Source organism: Maniola hyperantus, chromosome 26 (assembly GCF_902806685.2).
Source record: "Maniola hyperantus chromosome 26, iAphHyp1.2, whole genome shotgun sequence".
Classification (NCBI taxonomy): Eukaryota; Metazoa; Arthropoda; class Insecta; order Lepidoptera; family Nymphalidae; genus Maniola; species Maniola hyperantus.
In genome coordinates, this window is record NC_048561.1 from 3,883,635 (window position 1) to 3,907,969 (window position 24,335).

Consider the following 24,335-nt stretch of genomic DNA (forward strand, 5'->3'; position numbering starts at 1 on the left):
ATTGTAACCACTTAACCAAAATAGCGACCTAAACACAAAAGTATTTAACAGTCGTTGAGTCTCGAGTCGGAACAAGACTGGCTTAAAAGATGGCTCCCCGCCACAGATCGCGTGACATCGGATGAGTCAAATATTGTCGAATTCATTAAACTAACTTCAATAAGCTAACAATTTCATATAATAAAATACTAAAAACCAACTTCATGAGAAATGACATGGCCAAAAAGTACATTCCATGTACACAACAGTAAATATTTATTAAATATTAAAAATTGAAACATGAATAAATTAATACGTAGTTTTTAAGCTCTCTGAAATTGTCAGTTTTTATTTCAAAATAATAAGGAATACAAGATGAATTATTCCTCTACTACCGCCATACGCCATACTGTACCATAGATAAATCTATAAAATAACGGACGTTCCTCACCATGCGTATTACTTATGTAGACACATTATTTGGATGACAAATGCTTTTATTGGGAACATTTTATTCATATCGAAACTGTCTTTATTGATATTTTTTGCATTCAATAAATGAAACAAAAACAATGTATTAAAAATACCAATATTACGTGAGTATTATATTTTGAGTCCATTCCCACATTCTGCAAAATAATACATAAAACGGAACGCGTTTTACGTGTTTGAAAATGTGCCATAGTCTATGTCAAATGTCAATGTTTATGGTAGGCTGTTTGATTGCATTGCCGTCTCTTCGTTGCGCTTGCGTTCGTACTTCGTTGTAGGTACCTACTGTGTATGTGTTTTTGCGATTATCTGCTAATATTTTGACCCCTGCTTATCTCTACGGGCTGATACCTTCTACCAATCGATTATCTTGCTATTAACACTGGACTCTGATTCGCATTGCGTTTCGAATTTGTTTTGTGGAGATCATTATGGGGTGTATAAACTGCGGAGTACTCTAACACGTTTACCTCTAGTCTGTTGTAGACAAGTTCTGTGAGTTTTTATTTATACCAATTTAATGTCCCTATAATCACGAATTTAAAACACCAAAAGTCATTGATGTACACTAAGTTACTAACGCCCATACAAAAGTTGGCCATGTCCTTGTTTATCAACCAGCTCATAACGATACATAACGATAGATTGCAACACCACGAAACATCACACACAGTTTTGCTTATTCTTTTCTCTCATTTAGTAGTCCCTCAAATGTTTCCATTTGTTGTTTAAATCAACTTAACTCTTCGATACTCAACTTAACTGTGTCGCTGCGCTACAGATGGTCAGTCCGTCGATCTACTATATTATTATTATTTTTTTGTTAACCCCACGGTTACTAATCCTACCGTGTTTTGGGCTGCTCCCGGTCCCTAATTATTCCCCTCTAAATTTTCGAGTGCTTGTTTGTTTCGTTTTTTCGATGAGATGTCTATTCTTTTCCTTTCTCAACCCTGAGTGGTTAAGTGAAGAATAGGTACCCTTTACGCGGGTTTCAATTTTTTACTCGCGCGATTATTTAATTTTTCATACGCCCGGCCGGATATATACCCTTATGACCAACCCTGAAAAACCAGTGAAGCTTGTCGTCCCTTTCGGGGCAGCTAGTGACTCCAGTGTTTGCAGGTTCCCACTCAGTATTGACACCACGATTACGATCAGGCCGAGCTTCCTGAGTGGTCACTAGCACTTCATCACAACTTAGTCTTCTTTTAAAAATTCCTGACTTCATTAGTAAAATATACGTACGTACGTAGGTAGTTTACTTGCACCAATTATAGGCCCAGTCCCATCGTACTTTCCTAGTCCGACTCTAAATCTCTGGTACCACCGCATTTATCATTCAACACTGGTGAAAGAAGTGCTGTCATCTTCAATAGGTTCTGGTTCTTATGAGGACAGACTAGAGCTATTTATAGGCCCAGTCCCATCGTACTTTCCTAGTCCGGCTTCTAAATCTCTGGTACCACCGCATTTATCATTCAACACTGGTGGAAGAAGTGCTGTCATCTTCAATAGGTTCTGGTTCTTAACAGGCCAGACTAGAGCTATTTATAGGCCCAGTCCCATCGTACTTTCCTAGTCCGGCTTCTAAATCTCTGGTACCACCGCATTTATCATTCAACACCGGTAGAAGAAGCGCTGTCATCTTCAATAGGTTCTGGTTCTTATGAGGCCAGACTAGAGCTATTTATAGGCCCAGTCCCATCGTACTTTCCTAGTCCGGCTTCTAAATCTCTGGTACCACCGCATTTATTATTCAACACTGGTGGAAGAAGTGCTGTCATCTTCAATAGGTTCTGGTTCTTATGAGGCCAGACTAGAGCCAGTGCTATCATCATATTGTATATAACTACAACCAGGATGTGTATCTTCTTGGGTGGCACTCGATATTTTATACTTGACTTTCTTGTGACTTGAGCTGCATTCAACACTTTCTTCTTTGAAAAGTACACCAGGTGCTATAGATGTAACCTTTGAACATCATTTTTATCACGTACAGTACCGCTTTCTTCTTTAATTATTTTCTGTAGCTGGCCAATATTATGACTAGAGCGTGAAATATATTTTCGATGGGTCAAATGTTTAATAAAGGGCATAATTGCTATTGTAACCACTTAATCAAAATATCGACTTAAACACAAAAGTATTTAATAGTCGTTGAGTCTCGAGTCGGAACAAGACTGGCTTAAAAACCTTCAACCACCGGTATTTATACAAATCGATTCAAGATGGCTCTCCGCCACAGATCGCGTGACATCGGATGAGTCAAATATCGTCGAATTCATTAAACTAACTTCAATAAGCTACCAATTTCATATAATAAAATACAAAACACCAACTTCATGAGAAATTTTGTTTATCAAATAGCTCAGCTACATAACGATAGATTGCAACACCACGAAACATCGGAGGTTAAAGTTCGGATTAAAATAAAGTTTGACAACCACTTGCATTTTCCCTCCGGTTTAAGATCGGATTATTTTTAGTCCGAACTTCACCTATTAATATCTGCTTTGGGAAAGTCCGGATCTCAGCCTACATCCTTATTTAGCCTATTTTAAACAGATATATCACAAGACACTACATATCCTCTTAACTCAATGATTTATTATTCGAAAAAATAGCTAATTGGAGGCGGTGGCGTACTAGAATTGTCCCTTGAATCGATTAATTCTTTGGGTATTTCAATATTGCCTTCTGTATCACGACTTTCTAGACCAACACTCAAAAAAGAAAGCATATCAAAGTATGGAGCAATTCTCTTCTTAGGCGCAGCACTGCCACTTCTCCAGTTTTGCTTATTCTTTTCTCTCATTCAGTAGTCCCTCAAATGTTTCCATTTGTTGTTTAAATCAACTTAACTCTTCGATACTCAATTTAACTGTGTCGCTGCGCTACAGATGGTCAGTCCGTCGATCTTCTATATTATATATTTTTTTTGTTAACCCCACGGTTACTAGCCCTACCGTGTTTTGGGCTGCTCCCGGTCCCTAATTATTCCCCTCTAAATTTTCGAGTGCTTGTTTGTTTCATTTTCTCGATGAGATGTCTATTCTTTTCCTTTCTCAACCCTGAGTGGTTAAGTGAAGAATATGTATCCTTTACGCGGGTTTCAATTTTCTACTCGCGCGATTATTTAATTTTTCATACTCCCGACCGGATATATACCCTTATGACCAACCCTGAACAACCAGTGAAGCTTGTCGTCCCTTTCGGGGCAGCTAGTGTCTCCAGTGTTTGCAGGTTCCCACTCAGTATTGACACCACGATTATGATCAGGCCGAGCTTCCTGAGTGGTCACTAGCACTACATCACAACTTAGTCTTCTTTTAAAAATTCCTGACTTCATTAGTAAAATATACGTACGTACGTAGGTAGTTTACTTGCACCAATTATAGGCCCAGTCCCATCGTACTTTCCTAGTCCGACTTCTAAATCTCTGGTACCACCGCATTTATCATTCAACACTGGTGGAAGAAGTGCTGTCATCTTCAATAGGTTCTGGTTCTTATGAGGCCAGACTAGAGCTATTTATAGGCCCAGTCCCATCGTACTTTCCTAGTCCGGCTTCTAAATCTCTGGTACCACCGCATTTATCATTCAACACTGGTGGAAGAAGTGCTGTCATCTTCAATAGGTTCTGGGTCTTATGAGGCCAGACTAGAGCTATTTATAGGCCCAGTCTCATCGTACTTTCCTAGTCCGGCTTCTAAATCTCTGGTACCACCACATTTATCATTCAACACTGGTGGAAGAAGTGCTGTCATCTTCAATAGGTTCTGGTTCTTATGAGGCCAAACAAGAGCTATTTATAGGCCCAGTCCCATCGTACTTTCCTAGTCCGGCTTCTAAATCTCTGGTACCACCGCATTTATTATTCAACACTGGTGGAAGAAGTGCTGTCATCTTCCATAGGTTCTGGTTCTTATGAGGCCAGACTAGAGCCAGTGCTGTCATCATATTGTATATAACTACAACCAGGATGTGTATCTTCTTGGGTGGCACTCGATATTTTATACTTGACTTTCTTGTGACTTGAGCTGCATTCAACACTTTCTTCTTTGAAAAGTACACCAGGTGCTATAGATGTAACCTTTGAACATCATTTTTATCACGTACAGCACGGCTAGCATGGGCCGAAGATAAAAATTATATCCCCCGATTTTATCCACTGCACAGGAGATAACATTAACTTCTCCACCCCTCAGAGCACGGCAACAGGGGAGAGGAGAAGTTTATCCCCGTTTGACATTTCACGGGGACTCGGGGGACTATTTATCCACCGTCTATAGCATGGGGCCAAATAAAAGAAGATAAACTGTCCTTTTTTGACATTTGAGAGGGATAATTTTATCCTCGAGATTTGAGGTGGGTATAATGCTCATAGAACTTTAACTCAATTATTAAAAGATCAAAAAACATGTCTCGCGCTTTTTTTATTAGTTTGAAATAGAGAATTTAGAACGAAAATAACATGAGCACGTAATTAGTGATGGAAGTAATCCCTTTGAATTTCCCGACGCTGAGTTCCGACACTTGTTTCGGATGGACAAATATTATGTGCTGTACTTGTGCGAGCAGCTTAATGAAGCACTAAAGCCGATTAATTCGATGGATGGATTCATAAAAGTAAGTACCTAAGTACTTACCTATTACCTAAAACCATCTTGTGCAAACGAATAGGTACCTACTTAGGTAGGTAGTAGGTACCTACAAATAGGTCCTACATGCGGCTATTATCTATTTATTCTACGTCCTCACATCTATAAGACTCTTGGCAGATGGTAGTTACCAGTGAGATACAAGTCAAGGTCATGGGATGACTATTGCCCGCGACTTCATCTGTGTGGATTTAGGTTTTGAAAATCCTGTGAGAACTATTTGATTTTCCAGAATAAAAAGTAGCCGGTGTCCATCCTCGGGATGTAAGCTAACTCTGTAGGTACTAAATTTCATCTAAATCGGTTAGACTGTTGGGCTGTGAAAAGCTAGCAGACAGACAGGCAGACACACTTTCGCATTTATAATATTAGTATGGATTATTGGAAATATAAAATAACACAATGACTCATTATAATAAAATCATTTATTTGAACAAAATAGGCAGGAGTCTAATTTAACAAAACAATTCTTAAATTAAAATACACACCTATATCATAGTTAAATACATAATGATACACAAACACAATAACACTTTACAAATTATAATGGTTCATCATAAGTGTTTTGTAAGAGTAAATATGTTAGCCTATTATACTTTATAGACCATTTCAGTATATCCTCTTACTCTTAATTTATTATTATTGAAAATCATTAATGTATAATTGTATGTTTCAGAATTCCAATGGAACAACCAAAGGACAGACTAGAAAATGTAACAAATAAAGAAATCTCACATATCTATGGATCAAACCAGACTGCTAACTGTTGCCCGACATTAAAGGAAAAAGGGATGGAATAATAAATACATATTTGCATTAAAATATATTTCTTTAAGTACCTATTACCTAAAACCACCTTGTGCAAACCCATCCTTATATCTACTACTACTACTAGGGTTCTGTAGGGTACCAATGGGACCCTATTACAGTCTCAGCTCTCCATCTGTCTGTCTCCTGAAACGTAACAGGTTAAAGTTGAAATTTTGTACTTATTTCTATTGCTGCTATAACAAAAATTAAGTTTCTTCAAAAAATAATTTTGCTTTAAGTACTCTTTCTGTGTGATTGAGTAACAAACACAAACTCTTAGGCATAATATTAGGAATACCAATTAAAACAATGCTTATTTGGATGTACACAAATCTCTGATGTTAACTTAACAGATCTAAAAGTAGTGCTATTATCCTTAAGAAAAGGAAGTAAGAAGTTTAATGTTCAATCAAACCACACTGCCATAGAATAACTTCCTATATTCATAACTATTTACAAATTACAAAAATGTACATATCCTCTACTTACTTTTTATTTATTTATTGGCATTTATAGGAAAACCACTCGGGGCCAAGGGCGTCGCCAGCCGATGGCGCAGGGGGGGGCAAGTTGACTTTACATACTACAATTCATACTTTTCTCATTCTCTATGAATGAGAAAAGTAGGTATGAATTGTAGGTATTCTGTGACAGTACAGAGTCCAATGTGTAAAGCTACACGAGCACGAGCTCTTGACTATGCAATAAAAAACTTGTAAATAAGTTATAATAACATTTATTAGAAAAATAGAATAAAAAGGAGTTTGAATTTGAATAAGTGTACAGCGTACAGCGTATTTGTTTTAATTATCAGATTTTAATATTATAATGGTCGTTGTTTGTTTATATTAGGTTAATTAAAATATAATTTTCGGGGATTCATTGTAAACTTCTCGACCACTTTATTATTAAAATCTTGTAAGTTTCCATGTATAAGTTTTCGGTGCACACTCATCATGGCCAAACCATTGAGGCGATTTTCACTCATAGTGCTTCTTAGCCAGGTTTTTAGTCTCCTGAGGCTGCTAAACGATCGCTCTACCGTACACGTCGTGCATGGAAGAGCGATCAAAATTTTCAACGCTTTTTCCGTGTCGGGAAAGAAGGTTTTTGCTTCTTTTAGGATATCAACAACGGTTTGATCTGTTGAGTTTGGTTTATTATGCCAGAATTGCTGCCAAAGCTCGACTTCAATTTTTATGTTTGGTAAATTATAAAACAGAGCGATAGTTTCACAAGTTTCTGTGAGATTTTCGACTGACATCGTTTGCATTTGTGTGGGGTGTAATTTAGATAAAGCAAATGATGGAGTATTTTCTTCAGCAAAGCGTGTTTCAAGCGATGTAATAACGGAGTCCAAGTATGGTATTATTAATGATCTTTTCCAGAATTCTGAAGGGCTTTCTGCTGGGTGATTGCTTCGATGACATTGTTTCCCAACAATGCGCGGCATTGAAGTGATATCCTCGTCCAGGCCGACTTTCTCCGCAACAACAGTAGCATCCTTTATAATTTCATCTGTGACTCTTTCGGGATTATCACGGTGGCTCTTAAGCAATTGCAAAATGCGTTTGACGTGTTGCGAGGCCTTAACCACATCCAAAGCTATGGATTGGAGTGCGTTGACAACAGGTTCTAACAAAGCAGAGTATTTAGCTATCAAAGTAATACAAAGTATAAACGAAATTTTGAAAGCAGCCGCATGGAGTTGAAAGGCATTTTTTCGAGTAGCACTGTTTCCTTCACGCGATAAGTTTTCTAAGGCTTCCAATATAACAGGAAAATTCTCCTTAAATACTCTGATAGTTTTATGTTTCTCACTCCATCTTGTTTCGCAGAGCCTGGCAATATTAGGTACCAATTTTCTTCTCAAAACAGATTCCCGAAAAAAATTAATAATATCTTTAGTGGTTCCCATGGTGTTTCGAATTTCAGGAAGAATATTGAGATCATTTATTACCAGATTCAGTTTATGGGACGAGCAATGAAAGAACAGTGCTTTGGTATATTTTTTGCGAAGGATCGCTTGTACTCCACTGTCTTTTCCGGACATCGTCGAACAACCGTCAAATCCAAAACCAACGCATTTATCAGCAGGATTAAGGTCTTCTTTTGTCAGAAACTCATCGATGCAATATGCAATAGATTTCGCATCCAGACCTTTCAGCTCAACAAATCCGACGAACATTTCTTGGACCTCATTGGCTTCCTCGTCAAAATATCGCAGCCCAATCGATAATTGTTCAGTACCGGAAATATCAGCTGTTTCGTCTGCTAACACACTATAAGCTTCTGCTTCTTTTACTTTTTTCACAATGTCTGCCTTAATAACATCTCCACAAATTGCGATAATTTCATTTTGAATAGCAATCGATCGATAGCTTGCATTCTTTTTCCCATGCTCAATGTGTTTCTTCAAAACTAAATCTCCCGCGTCAATTCGTAGCTTGTATAAGTCCTCGAGAATACCTTCGCCATAATGTTTTCCTCTCAGAGCTAAGTCGTGCGACCCGCAAAACGTAATGCAGGAAATAATAGATGTTATAATTTTTCGGTTTTCTTCAATAATGCCCCAGGAGTATTTGTTGAGTTGTAAATCTACAGGCACACTTCCAAGAAATGATTTAGCGGCTTCCAGTGCCATCTTATGGAAGTGGGTTTCCATGTGCTTTTTGCAATGCTCGTGAATATCTTTGAACTTACAAAACGGCCTTATGATAAATGACCCTAATACGCCTCTAAAAGAATTTGGATTTGGCGGGAACAATGTACAATATTTACAAAAGGCTCCTTTTTGGTGCCTGGAATAGGCCAACCATGGAGAGTACGTTTCCAACCATGAATAATTGAATTTCCTCTTCAAATGTTTAGCGTCTTCCGCAAAGTCATACGTCGCAGACGGAGACCAAGTGTTTTCAAGCAATTCTTTCTTCATTTCAGTCGATAACATTGATGCTTGTCCAATAAATTTACCGATGTCATTTTCGTTGCAGTCATTTATCGAAGAGTCGGGAACTAAGTTCGGTTCTTTGGATGTGCTAGGTCTCGCCAGGTCACCCACGGAATCATCGCTGTCACTGCTTACTCCTTCAGGTTTCTTTCTTTTTAAAACTGCAAAATAAAATATTTGAAATAGCAACAACTTCTTCTGGTCCGCAATTCACATTGAAAGCATAAATGCCCTTCAAGACGGCGGCAGGCTCGAGCCCGCGCAAGGACTAGCGTCAACGATATTTTTTATATCAGCAGTCCTAGCTATTTCGAGCGGCTTAACCGCCGCGGCTATGCTCGCGCGGTCTCTCTCGGGCATCCTCGCTCGAGCACTCTAGAGCGGGCGCGACGACACGCGCGCCGGAGTCTCAAGCATACGCGAGCCGACTGTGCCGAATCGGCACTGCCGATATTCATTCATACAATTTTCTACTTTAAGCTATGTTAATACGGTCCTATTTTCGATTGAACCATTAAATTAAGCAATTTTCCTATTGGTTTAAACTGACGACCCTTAAGAATCGGATATCGTGCCTAGAAACGGATCTTTGCGATTTTAAAAACCGATGCAAAATCAGCATTTATAATCAAATCAATTGACGTTATTTTACGGACGGAAAATACGAAAGCTAAACGCAAGTGATACTCACCAAAAAATTTTCTGATGTCCATATTGATTATGTGGTCACAGCAACTATTTAAATGTGATAATAGCGCACAAAAAAAACGTAAAAGCGGGCAGTGGCAACGCTAACGCACGAATAAATGACAGACAGACGATAAAACAAAGGCGGCTGTGCGGGGGGCGCGGGCGCCACGCGGTTACGTTGTTGCTTTGCTTCCCCACTCCCTCTCTCCCGCTTCAACGATAGAGTAGAGCAGAGCGCAGCGTAGTACGGAATATTAAGAGTGGAATTGGTGAATTCATTCGAGTTTCGACGCACGGGAATGATTGTTCAAGGCTTGAACTTCAAGCAAATTGTACACGACGAATAGGTTAGGATAGATAAATAGGATAGTTAGGTAGTTATGTATGTAGGATAAGGTTAAGATAACAAATAAAGAATTACAAACCCTATTTATCCCCTAGCATAGTAGTAGATAAGCTTATACTGAATGTACAGTTTTATTATAAGTAAGTAGTACCTATGTAATAGTTAGTAATGTTAATAACCTATGTTTAGATTTAAGAATAAAGGCTTACATTGCAATAATATAAGATTAGGATTAAGGAACGGTTATATTATGCATGTAAATAGTCGATAAGCATAGGTGATAGAAAGAGAAATATTAGTACGAAAGAGATAGATACAGCAGATAGATAGAAAGAGATGACAAATAAAGTCACCCCACTCTGCGTCGACCGCTCGTCACAGTTAATAGCGATGTAAGTACGCCCCGCGAGTATAAATATAGCCCTCCTGGGCGACGTCCGTCATTCTCGCGGCGGCAGCGGTACGAGCAAGACTAACAGAGCAGAAGCGCTCTGCAGACGAGCCATCAGCCGGGTCCACACCGGACGATCCATCGATCCCGCGATCCGCGATCCAGGATCGCGGAGCGTGGATCGTGGATCGTGTTATGCCGATCCACTCTTGGAAACTTGCGATCCCAAATATGCGCTCCAAGCGATCCTAAGGCGATCCGTGATTCAGCCAGTCTAACTCTTGTACGATATGGAGTCACACGTACAACGGCGGCGTCTTGCCGTTGCAGCAGTAACTTTTATTTTGCTTAAATGCTTGCGCAAAAAATCACAAAAAAGAAAACGACGGTTTTGGGTGAAACAAATTTACAAAAATCGCTTGGAATCTGGGACTCAGCTGTACGCAGAGTTAGTGTCAGATAAAGTTGAACACAATTTTGCAAGAATGAATGCTAATCAATTTGAGATATTGTGTTCATTATTAAATAACAAGCTAAGAAAGAATGATACAAATTATAGAGATGCCATTACTGTGAAGGAAAGATTATTACTAACATTGAGATTTTTAGCAACTGGAGATTCGTACGTCAGTTTGCAGTATCTGTTCCGCATTTCCAAACAGTCTATATCGATAATTATTCCTGAAGTTTGTGAAGCCATCATTGACCTGTTAAATGATTATGTAAAGGTAAGTAAAACCATACTTTATTACTCAATAAAAAAGTAGTGTATTACAATCATAATTTAAAGAAGTAACATGTTTACAATTATTAATTATTTTTTGAAAACATGATATAGGTAGGTACTTATTTAATTCGGTGGTGACTGTGGAAGTGAATAATCCTGAGGTTTCAGAAACTGGGACTGCGATGAATTGGAGGCTAGATGAGCAGACGGTGATGTCTGTGGAATTGGAGCTGGATAATTTTGAGGTTGTAGAGACTGGGACTGTGATGAAGTGGATGCTATTGGTGTGCCAGGGTATGAATTAGTGTAATATCCATAATTGCTATCCCCATATCTTCCTGTGTCAGCTTGAAAAATAACTTGGCATATAGCATTTTTGACATTAACTAATGTTACTGCATCATATTTCCGCAATTCAGTAGATATATACTGCCCGAAAGCAATGTAAGAATCAGTTTCCGGTTGTGGTGGCTGAGCACATTGTTGCAGAAGTTGGAAAGCCTCTGAAAGAGTTTCATCTGATATGTCATCTGCATTATTAGAAGTAGTTTTCTTTCTTTTTTTTGTTCTTTTGTTTGTTGTTTGGACACTGGATTGTGCATTCTGATCATTCTGCTCTCTACTCTGATCTGTGTGGTGGTTGGCTCTCTCCGGTTGTGTGTCACTAGTAATGTTACTGTTCTCGTTTTCGCTCACTGTAGTATTAACTTCAAGTTCCCCATCAGTCGTATCAGATTCTACCTGTAACAACAATTATTATTACTATTTACTGCTTATTCTTATTTTCAGCTTTATATTATAATTAAGATCTCCTTTATTTTCAGGTGCCGTCAACTAAAGAAGAATGGCGTACAGTTTCTCAGCAATTCGAGAATAAGTGGAATTTCCCACACGTGATAGGAGCGATGGACGGCAAACACGTCGCTATACAATCGCCTTTTAATAGTGGCAACGACTTTGATAATTACAAATTATTTCCTAGTATTGTTCTTTTTGCATTAGTAGATGCAAATTATAGGTTCCTGTATGTGAATGTTGGGACTAAAGGCAGAATATCAGATGGAGGCGTGTTCAAAAGCACAAATTTATATAAAAAACTTGAAAAAAAAGAGCTAAATATTCCTCCACCGGAGATATTGCAAGTTCCCTATAAAATTGAGGTACCCTATTATATACTAGGTGATAAAGCTTTTCAGCTTAATGATTATACTATGAAACCATACGATGGTACACGGGAAAGGGGTTCTTGTGAAAGAATTTTCAACTACCGACTGTCAAGAGCACGTAGAGTAGTTGAAAACGCGTTTGGAGTACTTAGTTCTGTCTACAGAGTCCTGCGTAAACCTATGCTTTTGGAACCAGAAACTGCGACTAAAGTCGTGCTGGCAACGGTTCATCTATATAACTACTTACGCAGTAATCCTAACTTTATATCGCCAGGAACGTTTGATACAGTACAGGAGAATGGAGATGTAATACCTGGAAGCTGGCGAAATGAACCGCCATCACAATCGCTACAACCGATGGCCGTCGTACCAAGAAGAGCAACAGAAAATGCCACTACAATACGGTCCCACTTAGCAAGACACTTTGTTACAAACCATACAATAGTTTGGCAAAATGAATATCAGTAAACTAATAGCTCACAATATGTTCCAATGTATCGCGTGTGGTTCCGGGTTCATTTTTATCCGCCATAAAGTCGAAGTCATCATACGCAAACCACTTTGATTTATATGTATCTTGAGCACCTGAAATAAACAAGTTACTCATTAAAATAACCACGTGTATTTCTAACAGCTTAAATGTAAAAAGCGAAATCACGTGAAATCCACAGTAAATATTATGATGTAATTACTTATAATAAAATATATAATTTTAATACCTACAGATAAAAAGTAGCTTTGTTTTCTTACCGGATCCAGTTATACGGCTTTGCTTCTCTCTGTGTTTCTCCCTTCTGTAGCCTCCCGCCAGAGATCGCATTTTTTTCTTTAGGTTCTCGATCGACTTATTCCCCATTTCACGAGAAATCTGACACCAAGCATCATCTCTAACACCTCTATTGGTGTAATTAGAATCTTTGGGATCCCATAAACATTTAAATTCTTTATAAAGCGATATCAAACGGCGACTTTCTGAGATGTCCATGGCGAGGTGGATCGCGCGAACCAACACAACCGTCCACACCGCGCGCATCACGCAACTGAGGCACCTTTGAGGCTGGCACAAAAACCGACCGCACACGGATCGCGCGAGGTAGGGAGCGCGCGCTCCAATACGTGCGCATGGATCGCGCGCGGCACGTCCACACCGCCTGCATCTTTGGATCGCGCTGCTGCCGCGCGCGATCGGAGCGCGATGGATCGTCCGGTGTGGACCCGGCTATCGACGACAGGGGCGGCGGTTCTTCCGGCACAATTGGACTTTTATTTCGCCTCCCCCACGCATGTGTGCATGGTAAAGTAAAGAGACAACCCGACTGATAGGAATCAGTGCACGTTCAGGCACCGTCCTGAACACAAATCAACTCAAATACTTAGGACTTTGGTTGCATTATATTTGGCAACTTTTTTAGAATCTAGGGGGGGGCAGCTGCCCCTCCCTGCCCCCCCTTGGCGACGCCCTTGCTCGGGGCTATTGGTTTTATAAAGTACCCACTGTGTACAAAGTGGGTAAAACGACAGTCTCACCATAGTCCACCACCGACACTTCAAAGATTTCCTGCCATAAGATAAAAAACATTGGCTTGACATGCTTATAAAGAAATTAGGTTAGTTTAATAGCTCAAACCATACTAGCTTAACCAATTTTAAGTGATATTGAGCTCTTCTCAGTGCAGTGTGCAGAACTGTTAGTTTTATCATCATCTCAAACAATAATGAAAATATTTTATGTTGATAAGATGTGTACCTAACTTACCTATTCCAATAGGTAGGTACCTAAAGTTATTTTGATTTTGTTATACAAGACACACATTTAATAGAACTAAATTAATACACGCATCTCTCTGGCTGGCCCATTATGGAGTCTTCAGGTCCAATTCCTGTTGAGCATTTATGCCCAACAGTGATAATTAATATTGAACACTTATGTGCTCATATATGTGACCGACGGCACTATTGAGACATTTCCCGGTGGTCCTACATCCCGAGCTGCCTCATCATACTTGTCAGTCAGTGGCCAGTGCCCTTCTTCAAGTACATATTTCCATGTCTGCAAATAAAACAACAATTTATGCATTTCTTTGTCGCTAACAATATCAATATATTATCACTTCAATTTTGTGTACTGACTAACACAAATTGTCTTTGTGATACTTACTGTGATAGCTAGGAATTTCAACTATTCGATTATTTTTTAATTTGGATAATTCAAAAGTGGAGTTAGGTTAGGTAAACACAAACAATAACAATACTTACGTGCATAATCTTCTGTGAATGTTTTTTAAACTATTTTACGGCTCCGGCTTCTAGCTCTTTTAAAATAAAAAGCAGCCACAGACGAGTTACGAGTAACGAAAACGAGCAAAATCAAAAGCACAGATAAAAAATAATAACACTTTGACATTAACCGAGGACTAGTCTTTCCCCGCCTTATCACCGGGGATAATTATATCCAACCCTGTGCCCATGCTCGGAGAGTGGAAATAACTATCGGAGGGGATAAAAATTTTATCCTTTCCTCGGGGAGAAAATTTCCCGGCCCATGCTAGGCCTGCAGTACCGCTTTCTTCTTTAATTATTTTCTGTAGCTGGCCAATATTATGACTAGAGCGTGAAATATATTTTCGATGGGTCAAATGTTTAATAAAGGGCATAATTGCTATTGTAACCACTTAATCAAAATATCGACCTAAACACAAAAGTATTTAATAGTCGTTGAGTCTCGAGTCGGAACAAGACTGGCTTAAAAACCTTCAACCACCGGTATTTATACAAATCGATTCAAGATGGCTCTCCGCCACATATCGCGTGACATCGGACGAGTCAAATATTGTCGAATTCATTAAACTAACTTCAATAAGCTAACAATTTCATATAATAAAATACTGGAGTAATATGGACTAAAACGTAGTTTAATGTGTACAATAACGGCCAATTCACAAGCGAAAGTGTTATTCAGCCGAAAGATTCACAAGTTTTATCGAAAAGTTTGAAATATAAGCGGTGACCGTTACACAAAATTCTTGACAAAATACTGCGAATTTGAAGATGAAAAGACGATTATCCGCCTTGGAGGATTATTCTTTTGAAGATTCCAGGTCGACGAAGCAAAATTAATGTATTTTAATCATTCTCGAGTGTGAAATAAGGAAAACATAAAATACCTGACATGGGTACCTACCTAAATAACACAAAGTTTAAACAGTGAAAATAACCTACTAAACGAGTTAAATTAGTGCGTTAAATCGGCCTATGTTACGAATTAAACTAACTTTGCAAGAAATACAAAAGATAATAAACTTATAAGGAAGATATCATGATGCTATTTTGTGCCTAATTGGATATTTAGAAAGGAGACGAGTATAAATAATAATTAAACGCTGCCTACTACACTTCATAGCTGCAAATATAATCTGGACTAACATTAACCGTATAAGGTTACTTTATCATAATAATAACTATCACAATAGCCTGTAAGTACATAAGTGAGTGTGTGAGGCATATACCTAACTGTCTGGCATAATATTAAGCTTTGTGTGCCAATGAACTAACTAGCAGGACATAATAGGCTGTGCATAAGTGACTGTATGAACAATAGATACCTGTGTTTCATGACAAACTTTTATGTGCCTACGAACTATCTAATAGGACGTAATAAATGTAATAAAACATATCTTACTTACTTGTATCACAACTTGAATATAATAGCTGTGGTGCACAGTGTATAGCAAACATATCTTACTTACTTGTATCACAACTTAGAATATAATAGCTGTGGTGCACAGTGTATAGCAAACATATCTTACTTACTTGTATCACAACTTAGAATAGGCTTATGTTTAACTTACCACCAGGTATAGTAACATATAACAGACAAAAATAGTAAATGATTACCAAAATTAAACCCGCATTTTAATGTAAAATTACAACCTAAGTTTTAACATCTCGCTATCCTATTTAAGCAAAATGACTCCAAATAAATCATTGTTAACCCAAAAGTAGTAAATGATCACCAAAATTAAAACAGCATTTTAATGTAAAATTATAACCAAAGTTTTTACATCTTGCTATCCTATTTAAGCAAACTGGCTCCAAAAAACTCATTGTTAGCCCAAAAATAGTTAATGAAAACCAAATTATTAACCATATTTTAATTTAAAATGAAATGCAAAAAAATAAAATCTCGTTATCCGATTAAAGTAAATTACCCTCGGCAAAAAAAATATTTTGCCAAACACAGTAAAGTAAATTTACTCCTAACCTTTTTGTCTCCAAATTGATTAACCACTACAAAAAAAAATTATCTTGAGCGTTTCGTTTACAACCAAATGCTATACCTAAAATAAAAAATAAAACTCTTACAATTTCAATAATCCCTTTTTTAATTATTGAAACAATCATTAAAAAGATAGTCCTCTTAAAACTAATAATAAACAGTTCAAAGATCTTAAAACTAAACTAATAATAAGCATTTAAAAAATCTTAAGAAGAATCAGTCTTCTGTATTAATTCACTGCACAATTAATGCTTTCTTAGCTTTGGCTGGTCGTCCTCTTTTGCGCTTCATGCCAATCGGAATAGCTCTGGCCTCTGAAGGTGGCTGGACGTGCTTAAGCCGAATCGCCAATCCAACGAGATGCTTGCAAATGTAATCTTTGAGAAACTTTGGGCAATTGCATGTGCCGTGTAACCAATTTTCCTTTTCTCGGGGCATTATAACTTCCCACTCTCTAAAATGTTGCTCTTTGTATTCGTCAAAGGTCTCCCATGGCTTTTCATAATTTTTGCAATCTAAATCCGACCCAGCTGGAATTCTGTATGAGCAAACTAGCTCAGTACTATTCTTTAATGGCACCTGCTTCGACAGTTTTGCCCATTGGTAACTTTCTGTCCACATCTTTAAAGATACTGTCGGCAGTTGAGCGAACCGTCTCTCAGTATTATTAATCACGTATTCATTAGACCAGTCCTTGACTATATCAGAAGCAATTACTAAGAACCGCGCCAAAGGATGACGCTCACGAAGCGTGCCACCATCTTTTATTGTTTTATTGAAAGATTCCAGAGCATTGTTTGTAGCAGGAGTCCCCAGAGATGCGCCCAAATACCAGAAACGATTTAGTATTAGCCATTCATTTTCAAAGTATGTAACAAAATCTTTTTCGGCTTTCCACTTGTCCAAAAATTTTTCGCTGGCTCGATCAAATATTTCCTGAGTTGAGGCACACTGTAAAGCATCAATATCTTGTAAGATCTCTTTTTGGGATTTCTTTTGCACACTTTGCTCTACTCTTGTTTGCATCTTCTTTTTCGCATGCGCCCAGCACATTCTTATGACTGTATCTGTTCCAAATGTGCACGCAAAGGCAGTTTGTATAGCCTTCGCTGCATCACAGACCAAAACTTTACAACTTAAAGTGTATGAAAATATTGAGAAAACTGCTTTTTTTAATGCGGAAAATAAAAATATGAAGTCTTCCGTTCGTTCAGCTGTTGTCACAGCTAATCCAAATGGGTGAAAATGTTTATCTCTGTCTGTAGTTCCAATCACAAGTACTGGAAACCCTTGCCAAATGAGCTTATATGTGGCATCCGCGTGAAGAACAGAACATTGGCGTGATAGACCAATTAAATATTTCGTCGTTAACATGAACCGGAAGTTCTGATCTAAATCATCTTCAGAAATTTCATACGCCAAAACAAAAACTTCGTGACCGTCATCAGGTATTTCAGAGTTTTCTTTTAACCATAATTCAAGCTGTCCCAAGCTTATTACCGATGGCCCGTATTTTTTCTTACGTATGATTTTAAGATAATTGTTTAACTGTAACTTAGTCGGCAGAACTAGTCCATTAATTTTACTTAAGTTCTTCATAATAGATTTAGGTTTCAAACGCAGTTCGAATAGTTTTTCTATTTCCTTTTTCGTTGCCTCATTTATTCCCCTAGTCGACTGACAGTCAGAATTTTCATGGTCGTGACATGTTTCAGTACGAAATAATAATATATCATCACACGATGCGTCAAATAAAAGATAAATCGCGGCAGAACACTGAATTTCAGCCCGAAGCTTCACTTTGTTACAACGATAGTAACGTTTTACTCCTTCTTCAGTCGTATGAATTTTTTGTATTGACCAGGTCTTCTCATTTTTGATAAATTCCTCAGCGCTCCGCACAGTTATAAATTTTCTTTCAAAAACCCAAACTTTATTTTGCCTTCGACGTTTTTTCGTATGCTCTGTGATTTTATATTCGTCTTCATCTGATTCCGATGAAGTACTCAACAGCGGAGCACACGAACTCGGTCCCGCTAAGTTTTCATTCGCCATTGCAAAGAAGATAGATACCAAAACACACCCAATAAAAGCAAGTGCTCGCACGCGACTAAATTGGCGATCGTGTCCGGGCGTGCGCGGCGCTTGCGGTGTGGTGGGAGAGGATCGTAAGCCGCAGACATAACTTAATATGGCATCATAATGCTTCATTTGGTAATAAGCCTACATTTTATGTCAATCATAGTGGTTTATTTAGGCAGAAATAGCGCATTAATTTGCTCGCTAAGATTTGGTGATCATTTACTACATTTGGTGTTCGAATACAATTTGAAGTGCAGTCGTGACTAAAATAGCTAGTACTATTGTAATTTTAGACGTTATTTATCTGGTGTTAAGTATATATTTTTGGTAAAAGAACTAAGGGTATCAAAGCATTTTATGGTGATCATTATATTTAACCCCCTTAGAATATAATAGCTGTGGTGCACAGTGTATAGCAAACATATCTTACTTACTTGTATTACAACTTAGAATATAATAGATGTGGTGCACAGTGTATAGCAAACATATCTTACTTGTATCACAACTTAGAATATAATAGCCGTGGTGCACAGTGTATAGCAAACATATCTTACTTACTTGTATCACAACTTAGAATATAATAGCTGTGGTGCACAGTGTATAGCAAACATATCTTACTTGTATCACAACTTAGAATATAATAGCTGTGGTGCACAGTGTATAGCAAACATATCTTACTTGTATCACAACTTAGAATATAATAGCCGTGGTGCACAGTGTATAGCAAACATATCTTACTTACTTGTATCACAACTTAGAATATAATAGCCGTGGTGCACAGTGTATAGCAAACAGAACGGCTATTGTGTAAGTACCTAGATACTAGTTATTATAACCTATGCAGATTCTACTAATGCTTGATGTATTAAAGTATACCTGCTTAATGTTGCTATGATTTTGCTTATTATCGGCTAGAGATTACTGCTTGGATTAAGACAGACGAGATATAGGCTTGTATTTCATTGGACTTTTATTGGACTTAGTTCGGCCTACTAAAATAAAGTGTACATACTAATATCCATGTATGAAATTATCTGTAATGATTACTATTCGATTAAATGAACTTGCTTGGCATTAAAGCGAAGAATTTCAAATAATTGACTACGAAATATAACATTAACTAATTAGATATAACTTTTAGCGAATGAATACACTTCACTAATTTTATACACCCTTTAATTAACATTTACACAAGCACAATACAATAAACGTAAATTGGAGCAATAATAATAAAAAAATGCTAGGAACAAAGTTTTAGCGCCGGTCGCGACGCTCACAAGACCAAAAAAGTTAAGGTAGCATTCGGTTCTTAGCGACTACTACGCGCGACGGCGACCCGCGACCGGTTCCGGGTCGCGCGACCCACTGCTTAGTATGAATTTATATGGAGCACTAAACAAATCCCGCGACCGCGTCGCGCGACCGGTGGGCGGGGCCAGGGAGCGGCGTGGCGACCGGCGACCCGGTCGCTCCGGAGCCAGTGCCGTCGCGCGACGCAGGCGAGAAGCACATCAAAATAGCGTCGTCTTTACCGAGCGAGGACGAGATATTGATAGAATTAGTGAATAAAAACCCACCTCTATATGACGTAAGGCTTCAATCTTATAAGGACAACATTGTGAGGGACAATATTTAGGAAGAAATTGGAAAGGCATTGAATAAAACAAGTACTATTGTATTTTTATTTCTACTGTTTATTCGACTTCAGTTACATTGCTTTAAAACTAGGTACTATACTGGAACACTAATTTCTTATATTTATACGCTCTTCCTGCCACGAGACTTGGCCAGCTGGACTCGTGAAGAATGATGTTAGTGAATTTCGAATTTCAAATGACGCTTCAAATATCTGTAGGTCGGGGGATTTTTGGATCATACTTATAGTATGGTAGGCCATTTCTTTCTAAGTAAGCATCCCGTAATAAATTATGTAGACAACAAGCGGCCAAAATCAAGTCATCACTAACCTCCGGTCTGATTGATATAGGTGTGTAAAATATTCTAAATACCTGTGACAATAGCGCAAATGCATTTTCTGTCACTCTTCTGGCACGGCAAAGTCTGTAGTTAAAGACAGCTTTATCACGATTTACACTTGCGTCGTTTCTACAGTATGGCTTCATCATATATGTGTTAAGGGCAAATGCTTCGTCACCAACTAAAAAGTGAGGAAGCACAATATCTGTTCCTGGTCAATTTGTAGGCTTTGGAGCTTTAAATTGATTACGAGCTACTTTTTTCCCTATGCACGACTTATGAAAAATACCACTATCTCCTTCTTTACCATAAGAACCTACGTCAACAGCAGTAAATTTGTAATTGGCATCTACAACCGCCAGAAGCACAAGCGAATAATATTCCTTGTAGTTAAAAAACAGTGAACCACTGTTATTTGGAGCTTTAATACGCACATGTTTGCCGTCAATGGCTCCAAAACAATTGGGAAAATTCCATCGATTCCAAAAGTCACTCGTTACGTGCTTTAACTGATTTTCTGTAGGTACCGGTAATAAGATTGGCACTAAATTCTTTCGCAGGCTTTTAAGCACATCTTTGACTATTCTGCTTATATAACTTGCTGATATAAGATAAGTGTACTCTAGAGATGCATATGATTCTCCAGTAGCTATTGCAAATTGCTAAAGATTTTGATGTGACGCTTCTTACAATACCACCACACTGTAGTCGTAAATTACAGCTACTTAACGTGGCTTCTTTTCTTCTTCTCAACTGCTTTTCCATCCGACCGAAAACCCTATCAGGAGGCATAAAGCTATGTCCTTTTATAGGGAAAATATGTTTTATAAAAGTGAAAGTTTCAGAATTCTGCACGAGGTGAAGCAGGGCACCTATCATAGCAGAGTTTTTATTTTGTACAGCACATGAACCTGAGAATAAGTTTTTTAGTTTGGCCTAAATATCTTGGCTCAATCCTCTTCAGAAAATCAATGACACATGAAACGATCTCGTTGGAACCGCGTGGTCCATCAGCCTCAGTCCAAGTATATACATAAGTATGTATTTTCTCTCCTATACTAAGTTTTGGCAACGGTTGGTTCTGTTGCATATCGAAGCAGATTTTTGGAGTATCACCATCACAATATTTAAGGACTTGGCAGAACTTCTTGGCTCTCAATTTATGCAGCCTATACATAGTTATTGCATTTTGCTTTGAACGTGGATCAGTGCACTTTGAGATTTCAATTTTCTTCAACTCACAGAAGGAACATACATCGGTCCTACGGTTTCCATATCGTCGGCTTAATTATCAAACTTCGTATCTCCATTTGGTCAAACTTTACAGGAGGAACAAAAAAAAATTTTTATTTAACAACTAGATGATGCTCGCGACTTCGTCCGCGTGGATTCAGGGTTTTTAAAAATCCCGGGGGAACTCTTTAATTTTCCGGAATAAAAAGTAGCCTATGTCCTTCCCCGGGATGTAAGCTAACTCTGCACCAAATTTCATCAGAATCGGTTAAACTGTGTACCGTAACGAAATCGTAACTAATCTGAGAGTGTAACTAAACTGATAGATTGTTACGAAACTGATAATGATAGGGTGAGATTACACAAACAAAGAAAAATAAGTATTTTGAGAAAAATCTACTTTATTATTTAAAAAGAAAAATCAACATTATTGTTGTTGGAGTTTTATATTTCTACCTAAAATATACCAGATCTTCATCGTGGTATAGAACATATTCTTCAGGGTTTTCCGATATTTGTAGTAATTGGACAAGTTTTACAACTGAATTTTCTGGAACTGTGTCTTTATCCTCTCGGAGCATTTTACGAAATTTGAGTGTATTCATTAAATTAAGAGTTTTATAGAAAGATATGTTGTACAATTTTTCAACTTTCATAGAATCTTCATGGATATCTTCGATTGTACCTATATAATATCTCCAAGAGTTTCTCATATAATATCGTACAAGAACATTGTCTCCTTTATTATATATTTCTTGTTCGGTTTCATTTATATCTATTTGTAAGTTCGATTCCTGCTCTTTAAAGTCACTTTCCCCATCAATCTTCCTAAATTCTTGTTCTTTCGGGCTACTTATTTCTATTTCTTGCTCTGTGTTATTCACATCCATCACCACTATTTCTTCAGCAGTATTTATATAATTCTTTTTTCTGTTACATCACAATCTGTACTATTGAATTTCTCTCAACGTTGGTTGCCTGCAGTTCTAAACCCATGTGACCAGCCTACTTTCTTCCGAGATATTCTTTATCTTCACCTCTATTTCCTTAATAATATTTGTGTCATCATATTCTTTTAAATTATTTCCTCCAAAATGTTCAGTGTTAAACTCCTCATCTTCTATGTCTGAAAGTGCATTTTGTAAATCAGAATCACTATGTATACTCATTTCAACACTCTTAGAAGTAGTAGATGAGTTCGACGATCTTTTTCTCTTCATATTTTTATTTTTTCCATTACAAGCACTGTTCTTTCTCTTCTTTTTATTCATCGATTTACTAGTTTCCATAGTGCTTTTCGGCACTTCTGATTGTTCATCACTACTTAGACATCCATATTCGTTTATATCGATCTTAGGTACATTTGATCTGCTATGGAATTTTTCGCTTATGTCCTTATATTTGCGAACTTGAGTGACAGAGTTTCCAGAGATTAAATGTGCATCGAACTTTACATATTAGAGTCAAAAATGACAAATTTACAATCGAGAAAAACAAAAATCGAATAAGACCTCGAACCAATAGTGATACCGCGTGCATGCAGGCTAGTTTATGTCGTATCACTACGCGCGAGAGCTTATTTTGCTCTAAACTTTTTCACTTTATTGGCAGCGCAGTTCGAGTGGATGTATCTACCTGCTATTCACGTTACTTCTAGGGCGTTACTATTGTTTCTCACACTTTCGAGATGTCGATTTTTTTTGTCATTATTTCAAAACAAAAACATTTTTATTTTATAAGTTTAACTCAAAATTTCGATAGTACTACTGAGGGCAAATCGTTCTGCCGCGGGAAGACAACCACTAAAATTTCACCGTGTATAAGTTTCAATGTCCATCGGTAAAATTTGAAATTCCTTGCCTTGCCGTCCCCGGTATGCGTAGGCCTTAAATGGGAAGTAACTAAATGAGCAGTTTACTTATCAGTAGAGTTATTTCGTGTGCACGGATTAAATCACAGTATTATCAAATTGTCTGTTTTTGCAGGATACGCCGTGGGGTCATAATTCACAACAGGTTACACAAGATTTACCAGAGATGCCGACAGAAAATATAACTTCAAAAGCAAATTAACGTCCTAGAAACAATCAAAAAGATGAGACTGTGTCAGAAGCACTGACTACTATGAGAAATATCTCCGAACGACAACATGCCTCTAAAGAAAAAGATGAGAATGGTTTATTTGGAGATTTTATTGCGAGCCAGTTAAGAAAAATGGATCGCTCAAGAAAAGCTATTGTGAGGCATCGGATTAATAATATAATAATAGGGGTTAAAGTATGAAATTGCCGTTTTATTGTAATAGGTATTTCGAATTGACATAGAAACTTCATGGTTTGAGATTTTTGAGTGAAACTTTTTTCATACGGTACCTATGTAGTTCTTCTTTTAAAAAATGTGCAACATTCGATTATCAACTTTCAGTTGTTTTTTTTTATTCAGCTTAGACAATAAAGATGGATACTTCGAAAATTCGTGTGATTTTTGAATACGAGTTCCGACGCGGAACTAACGCGGCAGAAACAGCTCGCAATATTAATGTTGCGTTTGGAG

At 37.7% G+C, this 24,335-nt stretch overlaps 4 protein-coding genes across 5 annotated transcripts in view; 2 read left to right on the forward strand and 2 right to left on the reverse strand.

Annotated features, from left to right (window-relative positions):
* LOC117994453 (E3 SUMO-protein ligase ZBED1-like) overlaps nt 1-24,335 on the forward strand; it is a 318,547-nt gene that overhangs the window by 105,825 nt on the left and 188,387 nt on the right. The gene's annotated exons all lie outside the window — the stretch shown is intronic.
* On the reverse strand, nt 5,543-10,386 carry LOC117994446 (zinc finger MYM-type protein 1-like). Its single transcript, XM_034982358.2, has 2 exons — nt 9,587-10,386; nt 5,543-9,056 (listed from the first exon to the last, which is right to left on the reverse strand). The coding sequence occupies exons 1-2, from the start codon at nt 9,606-9,608 to the stop codon at nt 6,799-6,801; spliced, it is 2,280 nt and encodes a 759-aa protein (XP_034838249.1). The 5' UTR covers nt 9,609-10,386; the 3' UTR covers nt 5,543-6,798.
* Nucleotides 9,910-12,704, forward strand: LOC117994451 (uncharacterized). 2 transcript variants are annotated; one of them, XR_004675370.2, is made up of 3 exons: nt 10,911-11,050; nt 11,218-11,343; nt 11,874-12,014. XR_004675370.2 is itself a non-coding variant. In XM_034982366.2 (2 exons), exons 1-2 carry the CDS (start codon nt 10,613-10,615, stop codon nt 12,681-12,683), a joined length of 1,248 nt encoding a protein of 415 aa, XP_034838257.1. In that variant the 5' UTR covers nt 9,910-10,612; the 3' UTR covers nt 12,684-12,704. The 2 variants fall into 2 exon arrangements, 1 of the variants encoding a protein (XP_034838257.1); XM_034982366.2 differs by lacking the exon at nt 11,218-11,343 and having other exon boundaries at nt 9,910-11,050; nt 11,874-12,704.
* On the reverse strand, nt 11,092-13,248 carry LOC117994456 (uncharacterized). Its single transcript, XM_034982372.2, has 3 exons — nt 12,966-13,248; nt 12,697-12,800; nt 11,092-11,790 (listed from the first exon to the last, which is right to left on the reverse strand). Exons 1-3 carry the CDS (start codon nt 13,246-13,248, stop codon nt 11,173-11,175), a joined length of 1,005 nt encoding a protein of 334 aa, XP_034838263.1. The 3' UTR covers nt 11,092-11,172.

Bases quoted from the DNA above. Each gene is read 5' to 3' on its own strand.
- LOC117994451 (XM_034982366.2), top strand. From the start codon at position 10,613: ATGGAGTCACACGTACAACGGCGGCGTCTTGCCGTTGCAGCAGTAACT. The intron at 11,051-11,873 runs GTAAGTAAAACC...CTTTATTTTCAG, and splicing joins TGTTAAATGATTATGTAAAG to GTGCCGTCAACTAAAGAAGA.
- LOC117994446 (XM_034982358.2), bottom strand. From the start codon at position 9,608: ATGGACATCAGAAAATTTTTTG. The intron at 9,057-9,586 runs GTGAGTATCACT...TTTATTTTGCAG, and splicing joins GGACATCAGAAAATTTTTTG to TTTTAAAAAGAAAGAAACCT.
- LOC117994456 (XM_034982372.2), bottom strand. From the start codon at position 13,248: ATGCGCGCGGTGTGGACGGTTGTGTTGGTTCGCGCGATCCACCTCGCC. The intron at 12,801-12,965 runs GTAAGAAAACAA...TGTTTATTTCAG, and splicing joins AAGCCGTATAACTGGATCCG to GTGCTCAAGATACATATAAA. The intron at 11,791-12,696 runs GTGAGCTATTAG...TTGTTGTTACAG, and splicing joins GCGATACATTGGAACATATT to GTAGAATCTGATACGACTGA.